Raw genomic sequence first — 14,005 nt, forward strand, 5'->3', positions numbered from 1 at the left:
TTTGGCTCAGTTCTCTGCTTTCCTCAGGGCAGTATCAACATGAGCCGCGTGGCTGTGATGGGACATTCATTTGGTGGGGCCACGGCGATACTGGCTTTGGCCAAGGAGACCCAGTTTCGGTGAGTTTCCCAGCAATGCTTCTGTGAGCACACACCATTCATTCAGCGTGTGTTTGTGACACAAGAGTTATATACTAGGCACTGTTTTGGGGGCTGAGGGTTCAGTGGGTCTAAGATTTCATGGAATTATGTTATTGTGGGAGGAGATGGACTAATAAACAGTCAAATCCCCAGTCCCCAAGTGTAGTGAAGCAAATAAGAGGCCGATATGCCAGAGTAATTGGAGGTTTTTTGGAGAAAGTGATATAAACCAAGACTTAACAAAGAAACTAACCATATAAAGGTCTAGGGGATCATTCTAGGAAGAGGGAACAGCTAATGCAAAGGCCCTGAGGTAGAAAGAAGCTTGCTGTGTCAGTGTGGGAGAGGCACAGTGAGTGAGGGGGAAGCGGCTCAAGATGTGATCAGAGAGATAAACAGGGGCTAGATCACAGGGCCTTTTGGCCACAGTGAGGGAGTTCGATTTTATTCCAGGTATGATGGGAAACCGTTGAAGGATTTTAAGCAGAAAAAAAATCTTTATTTATTTATTTACTTATTATTTTATTTTATTATTTATTTATGTATTAAACTAATTGCTACATTCCACATGGGGCTCAAACTCATGACCCCAAGATCAAGAGTCACATGCTCTTCCTGCTGAGCCAGCACCACCCCCCTCAACCCCGCCCCGAGAAAAATCTTATTTACACTTGTAAAGATCCCTCTGGCTACTGTGTGAAGAATGGACTGTAGCAGGACAAGACTGAAAACCAGGAGGCTAGTTAGAGGAAAGCTATTTCAGAGTCAAGGTCAGAGGTGATGGGTTTGCATTAGGACAGAGGTGGCAGGATGGAGAGATGTGAATTGAGTCAGGATACATTTTAGAATTTTCAGGACTTGGTGATGTATGAGGTGAAGGAAAGAGGAGTCAGGTTTTTCATTTTTGTATACATCATCTGAGTGGGAGATGAATGTCCTTCATTGATATGGAGAAGACCGGAGGAACTTTGGGGGTGGGGTGCTAATCTTAGGGCCTTAGTTTTGCCCCAGGTGACAGATTACTGCTTGCCACACTGGCCATGTCTTTGAGTTGTGGCATCGAGGAACCTTTTCCTGACCTCCCATGCCATGCATGCTGTGGGCTCACATAGCTCCTTGTGCCGTCAGGGCACTAAGCTGCATTTCATTACCTTGTCTGTTCTGTCTCCCTTTCTAGACTGGGAGCTCCATGAGAGCAAGAACTGTGTCATTTATCTCTGTATCCACAGCACAGAGCTAAGCACATAGTAGGTACTCAGTGCATGTTGAATGAATGAAGTACCTTCTGAGTAACCCAGGTCAGCAACCTGAGTAGATCCAGGAGAAGGTCTGACCCTTGCTCTCAGTCAGTTTAAAATCTAGAAGAGTCTTTGGTGACAGGTAAAACTGATCTCTACCCAAGATCCTAACTGAAGTGTCTGGGCCCTGGTACCCCCTTCCTGGCTTTCTGAGCTTTTGTCCCCCTGAAGGGAAGAACCCTGCCCCTTCCGCCTCTGCCCTAACTACTCTTACCTGGGTTTCTGCATGGCTATTCCAAATGTCTGGTTCCATGACAGGTGTGCTGTGGCTCTGGATGCTTGGATGTTTCCTCTGGAACATGACTTTTACCCCAAGGCCCGAGGCCCTGTGTTCTTTATCAATGCTGAGAAATTCCAGACAGTGGAGAGTATCAACTTGATGAAGAAGATATGTGCTCAGCACGAGCAATCCAGGATCATAACTGTCCTGTGAGTAAGCCCCAGGGTCATGAGCCCCAGTGTCCTCGCCATTTGCTACCTAGCTGTGGCTCTCTTCGTTTCTTCTACATTATCCATAAGTTCTACCCATTAATACAGCACCTGAGTACTTCCAGAAGTGCAAAACCTTATTCATTCCTTTAGGATTTCCTATCTGTCCCTTTCCACTTAGCTCTATCTACAGCAATTCCTTTACTAGTTTATATGACTGATGACAGGATTTACCTGTTGCTTTCTGGAACAGAAAGCAACTCTTTCCCCTGGAGAGGAAAAGTGTGGGTCGGGGTGGACTCCAGAGATCTCGAACCTCATTTGGGAATTTTACCGAGTCTTTTTTTTTTTTTTTTTTTTTTTTTTTTTAATTTATTTTTGGGACAGAGAGAGACAGAGCATGAACGGGGGAGGGTTCAGAGAGAGAGGGAGACACAGAATCGGAAACAGGCTCCAGGCTCCGAGCCATCAGCCCAGAGCCTGACGCGGGGCTCGAACCCACGGACCGCGAGATCGTGACCTGGCTGAAGTCGGCCGCTTAACCGACTGCGCCACCCAGGCGCCCCTTACCGAGTCTTTTGAAGACTGTAAATGTACTAGCCCTTCGACGTTCAGGAGATAGGCCTCAGGAGACCTTGAATACCTAAATTCAGATACCTTCCACAAACCATCTATGTTCTGCCCGAGAGAAACCACACTCTTCACTTCCATTGCTGGCACTATCAGATGCTTTTCTTTCAGGAGCCATTTTTCACAGAAAGAAAATTTTCTGAGTGACTTTGAGATACGTACCGTAGCTCGTAAGTGGCACACAGTTCAGGTGCAGGGCTGAAGGCTCACTGACAGAAATCTGACTTGCTTCCGCCCCGCACTCGAGCCTCACAGAGCCTAATAGCGCAGGCGTCAAGGATCCCACGTTCCGTCTTAGCAAGACGACAAGTAACTACGTGTCACGGGCCTTTGGAATCGCTCAGGTAGTTGAAACGCTAAGTCCGAAGCGCTCATGCTAGGAGTCTGCCACCCTTGCTCATCTTGGCGGGGCTGTCTCCCCGAGGGCCAGCCCTCCCTTTGGCTGTTGATCTCATGGCAGCGTGACAGTTTCCCCAAGCCAGTCAGATTGAGGGTAATGGTGGGAAGGGAGGTGAGAGCAGTCGGGAAGGGGATGATTTAACTGTTGGCAGTGTATCACTTCTTAAACCGAGTGCTGGGGATCCATTAAGTTTATTCGTTACACTTTTTCATGTGCCTTAAGTAACACATTTTTTTTTTTTTAAGTCAGTTTTTCTGCATGATATCAACCAAAGTTTGGCATTTAGGTTTTCTTCCCTCATTGAATTGATTAGGAAATTGAGTTGGGAGCAATAGCCCAAAATGAACCTGCCGAGAACTTTTCACCTTCGAATTAAATGTATTTGATATCAAAGAACTTAAATTCTAATCCAGAAACCCTCTTTTATAAGCATTTGTCCTCACTTGTCTGATTACTTAAATGAAGACAGGGGATTCCTTTTCCTGTTTACTTTGTGGTACATTTCTGAAGAAAGAGGAGCTGCCATGTTTTGTGAGTGTTCAGGAGTCACGTGAAAGCCATGGTGTGGTGGTTTGTCATGACATAGGAATGGCCGGTGTGGCAGACCTTGCTTCCTCACCCCTGCGCCTGCCCACTCCAGCTAACTCCACCCTTCCCTGCACCGTCAGACGTTGTGTTCTAGGGGCCGAGGCAGCTTTGAAGCCAGGCACCCCTGTGTTCAAATCCTAACCCTGTCCCTTGCTAGCCGTGTGACCTCAGGCAGTTCCTTTCCTCGGATTCCGTCAAAGGGGAAATGCTTCCCTTACGAGACTCTTGTGAAAATTGAGATAATGCACATAAAAAAGCTCGCACATGGTGAATGCTTAACAAATACTAGTATGCCTTAACCTCCAGACCCATCCCGGTTACTTGTTCCTCTTTTCCTCTAGTGGTTCTGTTCATCGGAGTCAAACTGACTTTGCCTTTGTGGCTGGTAACTGGATTGGTAAATTCTTCTCCACTCAAACCCGTGGGAGCTTGGACCCCTATGAAGGTCAAGAGATTATGGTGAGGGCCATGTTGGCCTTCCTGCAGAAGCACCTTGGTAAGGAGAGAACTGGGGTTTATGGGGAAGCCATGGGTCCCTTAGATTTCCCTGCACAGTGGTCTATACCGACATGTCCCAGATCAGGACGATTTATGGCACAAGGAAAACCTGAGCGAAGGAGAGAGTTACATAGAATTACAGAAAGAACACTTAGCTGAAAGTTCGGAGACCCTGACTCTGTCTCTTACTACCTGAATGAACTTGGCCTCATCATTGAACTCCTGAGCCTTGGTTTCCTCGCTGTAAATCGAACATTCACCTCTCTCTACTCCATTACTTGGGTCCTAACTCATTATCACTCACCTCATGTGGATTGTGGAGGTTATAATGATAAATGGGCTAAATTCGTGGAAGTGCTTTAAACGAAACAAAGCACGGAAGGCCTGTGACCAGTGTCATACATCACAGACCAGCTAAATGGCAAGGCCTGTAGAGGTCATCGGTCCATCCTCCCACCCAGAGGAGATGGCCCCTTCCCTGCCACGTGGAGAGTGTGCTTCTCTGAGGGTCAGCCCTCTCTGCCTCTCCATTTTAAGACTGATACCCTAGTTAGGCTTGTTTTGGTTACAAGGACTAGATATTGACTCAGTTACCTCAAGAAGAAAAGGGGAGTTTATTGATGAAAGTACACCCAGCCAGGTGGGAAGCAAAAAGTTACAGGAACCCGAGTAGGACTGGCCTCTCTCTCTCTCTCTCTCTCATCTCTCTCATGGGCTTAGCCTCATTTCCTCTCATGACATCTCTCTTTCTCTTGGCTCCAGTCTGTATTTTGCTTATACTCTACTCTAGTTTTTCTCTTGCCAATAGCCTCTGCTTGTTCAGTTGCTGGTCCCTCATAGCTCCAGTCAGCTCGAACCACTCATGGCTCGGTCTTTCTTCCTTGCGGCCCCCTCCCATCTTTGGCTCCCGCTGCTCGCTGCCATGTTTCCTCGAGTTTCCCAGACCGGATTCCCAAGAGAGACAGCTTGATTCTACCAGCTCATCTTTACCTAGCAACGCATCGTAGGCCACTGTCCAGCTTAGGCCCAGAGCTCTGGATCAGATGTCCTTCTCTGATCCACCAACTGTTGTGCTAGCACAGTGCCCTTCAGAAGGGAGCCAGGCTGGCCTGGGTTTCCAAGGTTCCGCCTCACCCCAGCCTAAGACCAAAATGTCCTACTTTGTGACTCCTCCCACTTGCCCTGATCATCCCCTCAAGGGCTACCCAGAGGGGCCCCCGACCCCTTGCGCATGGCAGGTCTTCAGATACTTTAAGTCCCCTATGGTGTCCTCTCTGAGTTTCCTGGTCAGTAAGCTGAATGTCCCCGGTACCTGCGCCTGTTCCCCGTGCAGCTCCCCGTGTGGCCATTATTATCCCCTTCGGATGCACTGTTTGTCACCACACCTGGGTGGTGCCCCGACTTGAGCAGCCGGTTGCGGTACAGCAGCACCGTCACCTCTGTGCTCTGGACACTAGACTTCTAGTTGCGTGGCCTGAGCGCATTCACAATTCCAACCGTTGCCTAACAAATTCGGCTTGGATTGAGTTTGCTTTTAAGACACATCTGTTCTGTTACGAGTTTATTGACTTTTTGAACCTCCGTTTGCATTTTGAAATTTATGCCTGTTCATTTTCTCTTGCTCATTGTGTGAGCCATTATGCCTGCCTGGGTTTAGAGACTTCCAGGGTTAATAGAGACCTTGGAGCACCACCTGTCACCTCCTAGGAGAAGAATGAATCCATGACTCTAGACTTTCATGGAGACTGACTACATGGTCCTCAGTCCACTTTCCCCATTTCCTACTGGCACCATGTCATTAGGTAAGAGCTAAGTATGACAGGGGAGCCTACCATGGCGTGATTGGTATTTCCGCCTTTAATACCAATGTCTGGTGAGCTAAGGTACTTATTACGGAGACCACCAGAAGAGGAGACGGAAGGGAGGCAAGCCCTACACTGAAGGGAGATTACTGAGGATTTGCATTATGCCGGGCTTTCCACTGAATACTATAGATTCAGTATGAGGTATAATCCTGAAGATGACCCTCTCCGGCAGGTACTTTTATTATTAACTCCATTTTATAGGTGAAGATAGGAAGCTTAGAAAATTTAAGTAATTTGTCCAAGGTTATCTGGTTATTGAGTGGCAAGGCCAGAATGCAGCCTAACTTGTCTGATTCCCAAGCCCACGTACTTAGTTGATGCACTGTTCTGCCAGTGACTGATGCCCACGATATATGCACTCAGTCTTGAGGAGACACAGAGGGCAGGCGCCTGGCTGATGGAAGGGAACAGACAGCCGAGGAAGGAGGCTCCCTAGACAAAGTGATGCTTGTCTTGAATCTTTTTTTTTTTTAATTTTTAAAAATGTTCTTACTTGTTTTTGAGAGAGAGAGACACACACACACACACACACACACACACACACACACACAGAGCACGAGTGGGGGAAGGGCAGAGAGAGAGGGAGACACGGAATCTGAAGCAGGCCGCAGGGTCCGAGCTATCAGCACAGAGCCTGATACGGGGCTCAAAGTCACAAACCACAAGATCATGACCTGAGCCGGAGTCAGAGGCTTAACTGACGGAGCCACCCAAGCACCCCTGCTTGTCTTTAGTCTTAACCGATGAGTACAATTCTCCAGGCAAGAAAGGGGCAAGGATCTTCTAAACAGAAGGCACAGGGGCGCCTGGGTGGCGCAGTCGGTTAAGCGTCCGACTTCAGCCAGGTCACGATCTCGCGGTCCGTGAGTTCGAGCCCCGCGTCAGGCTCTGGGCTGATGGCTCGGAGCCTGGAGCCTGTTTCCGATTCTGTGTCTCCCTCTCTCTCTGCCCCTCCCCCGTTCATGCTCTGTCTCTCTCTGTCCCCAAAATAAATAAAAAAAAAAAAACGTTGAAAAAAAAAAAATTTTAAACAGAAGGCACAGACGCTTGTATGGTCAGTTTTGAGAAACTGTGTTTAGAGTATCTGGCTCTCGGGGGCACCTGGGTGGCTCAGTCGGTTGAGTGTCCGACTTCGACTCGGGTCATGATCTCACGGCTTGTGAGTTCGATCCCCACATCAGGCTCTGTGCTGACAGCTCGGAGCCTGGAGCCTGCTTCGGATTCTGTTTCTCCCTCTTTCTCTGCCCCTCCCCCGCTCACACTCTGTCTCTCTCTCTCTCTCAAAAATAAACATTAAAAAAAAAAAAAAAGTATCTGGCACTCAGGATAGTGAGTTGGTGGAACATACAGGCAGAGAAGTGGGCAGAAGCCAGAGGAGAAGCCATGTACTTGCTGAAATGAGAGTGGATTTTATTCCCCTGGCAGGGGACTGTCATGATCAGACTTGTGTGTGTGAGCTGGCTGCATCATGGAGGACGGGCGATGGGCCTGTCTGAAGCTCTGGCATAAGCAGACGAGAAGAGATGACACAGGGTCCGAAAACACAAAGGCTCTCACCTGGAACAGTTAGCTTTGCAGCGGGAGAAAAGCATTTTGGTGGCCACACAATACATTGGCACACGGGAAACTAAGCTGAGTTGTAGTGAGCTGACCCTCTTCTGGCTCCTACAGAATACCTCTGGGAGGGCATATGCCACTGATCCAGGGATATTCTTTCTCTTTGTTAAAAAGATTGGTGCTTCTGGGGCACCTGGGTGGCTCAGTCATTTGAAGGTCTGACTTCCGATTTCGGCTTGGGTCATGATCTCACGCTGACAGTGTGGAGCCTACTTGGGATTCTCTCTCTCTCTCTCTCTCTCTCTCTCTCAAGATAAATAAATAAACTTGGGGCGCCTGGGCGGCTCAGTCGGTTAAGCGTCCGACTTCGGCTCAGGTCATGATCTCATGGTTTGTGAGTTCGAGCCCCGTGTCGGGCTCTGTGCTGATAGCCTGGAGCCTGCTTCGGGTTCTGTGTCTCCCTCTGTCTCTGCCCCTCCCCTGCTCATGCTCGCTCTGTTTCTCAAAAATAAACATTAAAGAAAATTTTAAAAATAATAATAAATAAACTTTTAGGAAGATTGGTGCTCCTTTCCAGTGAACTACAGGTAGCTTCTGTCTCCACCTAGTGCTCCTCTCTCCCGCTCTCCCAGAAGACTATTTCACATCTTCTCCTTTGTGAACCTCTGACACCCTCCCTTACCCTGTCTCTCAGCTGATTAACTTCGCCTCCCGCCTCACTGAGAAAATGGTAGTCAGGACTTCCTCGAAACCCCAGCACCTCGTCTACCCACCTTCATGCCTATGCTCAGCTCTGCGGCCGGTTCCTAGAGATTCCCAGTCAGTTGTCTAAGGCCACCCCTCCACTCACGTACCAGATTCCCTCCTTTTCCATATGCCGGCAGTTTTTTCCTCTTTATCTTCCATCATCAGTTTTTCCCTCTCTTGCTTCATTTCACCCTGAAATTTCTCTTTGAAGATACCTCTCTGGGAGGTGCCTGGGTGGCTCAGTCGGTTGAGCTGCGAGTCTTGATTTCACCTCAGGTCATGATCCCAGGGTCGTGGGATCGAGCCCTGAGTCAGGCTTTGCCCTGAGCATGGAGCCTGCTTAAGATTTTCTCTCTCTCTCTCTCTTCTACCCTCTCTCTCCCTCTGCCCCACTTGTGCTCTCTTTCTCTTTAAAAACTAAAAAAAAGGGGCGCCTGGGTGGCTCAGTTGGTTAAGCAGCCGACTTCAGTCAGGTCATGATCTCGCGGTCCGTGAGTTCGAGCCCTGTGTCGGACTCTGTGCTGACTGCTCAGAGCCTGGAGCCTGTTTCAGATTCTGTGTCTCCATCTCTCTCTGACCTTCCCCCATTCATGCTCTGTCTCTCTCTGTCTCAAAAATGAATAAACATTAAAAAAAATTAAAAAAAAAAAAAGAAAAAAAGAAAAAATAAATAAAAACTAAAAAAAAAAAAAAAAATTAAAGATCTCTCTTTTGACCCCACTTTCTCCCCTGTCTTCACCCCTTTTCCCTGTTCCTCCTAACAGCAAAACTCCTCAAAGAAGAATGTCCGTCTTCGCTTTCTCTGGTTCTTGTGTTCGCATTCTCTCTTTTTTATGTATTTATTTAGTTTAAAACATTTTTTGTTTATTTATTTTGAGAGAGAGAGAGAGAGAGAGAATGGGGGAGGGGCGGGGAGAGGGGAAGACACAGAATCCAAAGCACGCTGCAGGCCCCGAGCCGTCAGCACAGAGCCCGACGTGGGGCTCGAACCCACGAACCGTGAGATCATGACCTGAGCCGAAGTCGGCTGCTCAACCGACTGAGCCACCCAGGCGCCCCTCGCATTCTCTCTTGAACCCATTCCAGTCAGGCTTTTGCATCCCAGTTCCCCATGAAAACTGCTTTTGTCAGTGTGGCCAGTGACCCTCACAGCCTTCCATCCGGTGGTGAACTCCATTCCTCGTCCCCTGGCATGCTCAGCAGCTCCTGACAGAGTCGGGGACGCTCACCTCTGTGAACCCTGGAGTTTGCTGCCAGGACACCCCACGGTGGGTTTTTCCCCTGCCTCGATGTCTGTTCCTCTTCGGTCTACTTTGCTGCTTCCAGGGCGCAGGGCTTGGACCTCTTCTCTACCCGTGTCCCCTGATGTCATCCAGTCTCGTGGCTTTAAGCGCCATCTCCATGCTGGCAAGTCCCACCTTTCTGTCGCCAGTTTAATCTCTTCCATGAATGTCGCCATTTGTCTAAACCCACCACTCGACGTTTCTACTCTCTTGCCAGCAAAACCCGATTTCGGCTGCGGTCTTGCCCTTTGAGTTACTCAAGCTGTAGTCCTCACTCTTGTCTCTGCTCTCACATCCCCCTTTCCAATCTTTCAAGAATCCCCTTGGCTCTGCCTTCAAATTACATATGGAATCTCGTCACTTGTCCTCACCCCCACGACCGCCATCCTGTCCAAGTCGTCTCTCACTGAAATCACTGAGAGTTTCCTGAGTGGCCTCCCTACTGCCACCCTTTCTCCCCACACGGTCTTAATCGAACAGCCAGAGTGATCCTGATAGAAAGTAAGTCAGATCTTTCACACCCCTGTTCAGAATCCTCCAATGGCTCCCCATTTCTCTGAGAGTCAGCAGCCAACATCCAGCATCCTGCTGGGCCCATGTGATGTGGCCCTCTGGTCCCTCCTGACCCCCTCTCCGCTGCTCTTCCTCAGGCCTCCTTCCATGCTGCTGCAAAAGCCTCCCACACTCCAGGCACTCACCCACTTCAGGGCCTGTGCACTGCCGTTCCCTCTGCCTGGAATGGAACACTGTTCCCGTATAGTCTCGTGGCTTCTTCCCACCTCCTTTAAGTCTCTGTGCAAATCTCACCTCAGTGAGGCCCACCTTGACCACCCTTTTTATTTTTAATTTAATTTAAAAATTTTTAAGTTTATTTATTTAAGTAATCTCTACACCCAGCGTAGGGCTAGAACTCACAACCCTGAGGTCAAAAGTCACATTCTTCCATCCAAGCCAGCCAGGTGCCCCTGACCACCCTTTTTAAAACATTGTCCCTTCCCTGCCTCCCCTTGCCCCATCCCCCAGCCACCACCACTGCTTCTCTTATGTCGCTCTATTTTGTTTCCCATAGTATTTATCACCGCTTCCCATCCTATGTAATTTCTTGTGTTTATTGTTATACCTACTAGATTACGAGCTCTATGAGGATAAGGATTTCTATTTGTGTGTGGATGTATTTTTAGCACCAAGAACAGATTGGCACATCATGGGTGTGCTCGATGTTTTTTGAGTTAACGAATCTGTAACACTTACTTGTTGAGGACCTGGTCCATGCCAGGTCCTTGGCAGGGTGCTGGGGATCCAAAGATGAAGGAGAGTGGTCCCTGCCTTCTGCCCCAGCTTTTGTTTGTTTTGAACAAAAGCACAGTGAGTGCCTGTTCGGCTGTGCCCCGCTCCCTCAGCCTGAGGCCTTGGATCCTTTGTGACTGTTGCTGCTGTGTATTTAGACCCATCTGCCGGGGCGCCTGGGTGGCTCAGTCGGTTGAGCGTGTGACTTCGGCTCAGGTCATGATCTCATGGTCAGTGAGTTCAAGCCCTGCATCGGGCTCTGTGCTGACAGCTCAGAGCGAGGAGCCTGCTTCAGTTTCTGTGTCTCCCTCTTTCTGTGCTCCTCCCCCACTCGTGCTGTGTCTCTCAGTAATGAATAAATGTTAAAAAAAAAAAAAACTTAGACCCATCTGCCCACAATCCCGGGGCCCTCTCGTGAATCATATCCAGTTGTGCTGCCTCACGATATTGCCGTCCTGTTCTCTCCTGCCCTGCATCGAGGTGGCCCTGAATTTGCACCCACGGGCTAGCATGCAGAAGACTTCTTCCTGTTCAGCAGCTTTCCTGAGCTCGGAAATAGGCTTTCCGTTTTCTCACCCTTTCTGACCCAGGCGTGAATTCTGTCTCTACCACTTATCAGCTGTAAGGACCTTGGGTGAATCAGGTAGCTTCTGTGAGCCTCAGTTTCCTCAACTGTAAAATAGGGCTAACATAGTACTTAACTCATAGGGATATTGTGAAAAAGAAACAGTGCATGTTTGGCACAGTCTGTAGAATGAATTATCCTTCAGTAAATGCTGCCTTCTGTTACTAATTATTATCATTACTGAGTTGTTATGGGTTAAGCAAGTCGTTTATGAAGCACGTGTATAAAAGCATTGAACGAAGCACAGTTATACTGCGGTCACCATCACAGCCACTGTAATCAGTCCTTTTGGTATCCCCGGTGCTCCTCTCAAGGCTGACCCGCTAAATCCACGGTAGCTACTCTTTGATCTAACCTGGCAAAGATTGACTTGACCGTCCTGTTTTTTTCCCCATTCAGACCTGAAAGAGGACTATGACCAGTGGAACAGCCTCATTGAAGGCATTGGACCGTCGCTCATCCCAGGGGCCCCACACCATCTGTCCAGCCTGTAGGCACAGCTGGCCATTTGTGAAAGGTCACTGAGCTGAGTTCCCATGCGGGGACTGCCCAGGGACACCCGTAGCCTCCTATCGAGAAGTGGCTGATGGTGACCCTTCTTCGCAGATTAAGAGGATGAAATCACACTGCTGATTAGATAACTGGGTACTTTGATCTTGGACTTGTTGATCTCAAACTCATGCTGGGGTGTGGATCACTTACTGATTGGCAAACTGACTTTCTGGGAACTGAACCCTGATGGTGTGGGGAACAAGCAGTGGGGTAGAGTTGTGGGGGGGGTTGCTTCCAGCTCCAAGCTCTATTAACCCAGTGGCCTACTCCCTCACCTCGGGCCAGTGTGGCTTCTGCAGTGGAAGGAAGGAAGCCGAAGGATGGAGTGAAATTTCCACCTTCAGGACCTCTAGCCCAGCCTTGCACTGTCTCCTCCCACCTCTCCGCCTTCTCCCTCCCCAGGGCCACTTGGTAAGTTCTGATCACTTTAGGTAACTTCCTAGGATAGAGACCACTGTTTTCTGTTTATTTTCAAGCCTTCTTGTTGCATGAAACATCAGGACTCAGACTTGTGAGCCCACGGAGGAGGGCAGAAGCATTGTCCTCACAGCATAGGGAGGGAAGCAGAGTCCACACTGGTATCGCAGAAGTTTCTGGATGTCATGGACTTTTGCTAAAAAGGTATCTTGACGAGAATCAACACAAGTTGGTTGAGATGGAAAAGATAGATTAACACCATTAAGTGGCCTTTTGAACAGGCCCTTGCCACAAGAGGGAGGTAGTTTGGTTGGTTAGAATTCAGGCAACCACCCCTGGAGAGGTCTAGGGACTCTTTGGTCTTGCCCCTTACGTCAGATACCATGAGCCTCCAACTTGCCTGGAATCAGGGTGCTGTAGTCTGTTTTCTGGCTCTGAGGCCCTAGCCTCAAATGTAAGTCAAGATATAGACTGAATTTCCATTCTGTTCCATTTATAATATGAATGATATTAATACTCATGTTTGCCTAATGATATGTTGGAATATTTTCTTTATTTAATCTGCATTAGAGCAAGATGGCAAGCCATCTGGAAGTAACTTTTCCTTCTGTCTTTCTTTGTTCACTTACCACTTATGCCCATGTGGAAAAAAACTTTAAAAGGAAAGGAAATCTTCCTGGGGATCGAATCAAAGTTGTCTGGGAACATCAACCTGAAACCCTCCTCTCTACTACTCTAGACTTCATACCTCAGCCCAGGTAGTAGGGGACCCCAGATGAGTCAGGAGCAAAGGGGAAATGCATCTACACAGTAGGTCCAAGGTCAGTGCCACCAAAGCAAGCTGGGACCATGTCTTCCATCTTGTGACAGCTCTTCTCTCTAAGATGTGAAGCGTCAGCTCCCCTGAGGCTGTGGACCTTGGGAGGATCTATGAATTCCAGTGAGACAGAGCATAAGGAGAATATCATTTAAGTGCTGGGCTCTAGAATTCTGTATCCTGGTTTTGAGTCCTGACTCTACCACCACTGAGTAAATTTGAGCAAATTATGTTCTCTTTGCATTCTTAGTTCCTGAATTTCTAAAATGGGGATCTGCATCATGAATTGTTAAGAGGATTAAGTGTAAAGATGAGTGACCCAAGGCTTATTTAAAAGTATGTTTCTGGGGCACTGGGTGGCTCAGTTGATTAAGCGTCCGACTCTTAATTTCCGCTCAGGTCATGATGTCACGGTTCTTGAGTTTGAGCCCCATGTAGGGCTCTGCGCTGACAGCATGGAGCCTGCTTGGGGTTCTCTCTCTCCCTTTGCCCCTCTCCCCTGCTCTCCCTCAATCTCTTTCTCAAGAGTAAATAAACATTTAAAAGTAAATAAATAAAAGTATGATTCCTACTTTCCGAATATGTGAGATTTTTGTAGTTATCTTCTAGCTGTTGTTTTCTGGCTTAATTGCTTTGTGGTCAGAGAAAATAACCCATGTGTTCATCCTTCAGGATTTGTGGAAACTTGCTTTTTGGCCCAGTATAAGGTCAGTTTTGTAATTTAAATGATTTAAAAGACTATATATAAGGAGTTTTGGCTTGCTTTTTTACTCAACCACACATTATGGACTTCCTTCTAGGAGAATGCATACAGATATTTAATAGAGCCTTCCAACCCCCGCTTGGGGACCAGAGCCCCTCCGCACTCGCAG

The 14,005-nt window shown here is 48.2% G+C and overlaps 1 protein-coding gene across 4 annotated transcripts in view; it reads left to right on the forward strand.

The window, feature by feature from the left end:
* PAFAH2 (platelet activating factor acetylhydrolase 2) overlaps positions 1 to 14,005 on the forward strand; it is a 66,353-nt gene that overhangs the window by 20,595 nt on the left and 31,753 nt on the right. For 2 of the 4 annotated variants that reach the window (XM_058718551.1, XM_058718552.1), the window contains exons 8-10: positions 28 to 119; positions 1,697 to 1,867; positions 3,827 to 3,981. In XM_058718551.1, the coding sequence (XP_058574534.1) occupies positions 28 to 119; positions 1,697 to 1,867; positions 3,827 to 3,981 (418 nt within the window). Of the gene's footprint in view, positions 1 to 27; positions 120 to 1,696; positions 1,868 to 3,826; positions 3,982 to 11,746; positions 13,705 to 14,005 lie in introns of those variants that run through there. The other 2 variants (XM_058718553.1, XM_058718554.1) reach the window with 2 other exon arrangements.

This window comes from Neofelis nebulosa, chromosome 2 (genome assembly GCF_028018385.1).
Source record: "Neofelis nebulosa isolate mNeoNeb1 chromosome 2, mNeoNeb1.pri, whole genome shotgun sequence".
NCBI lineage: Eukaryota > Metazoa > Chordata > Mammalia > Carnivora > Felidae > Neofelis > Neofelis nebulosa.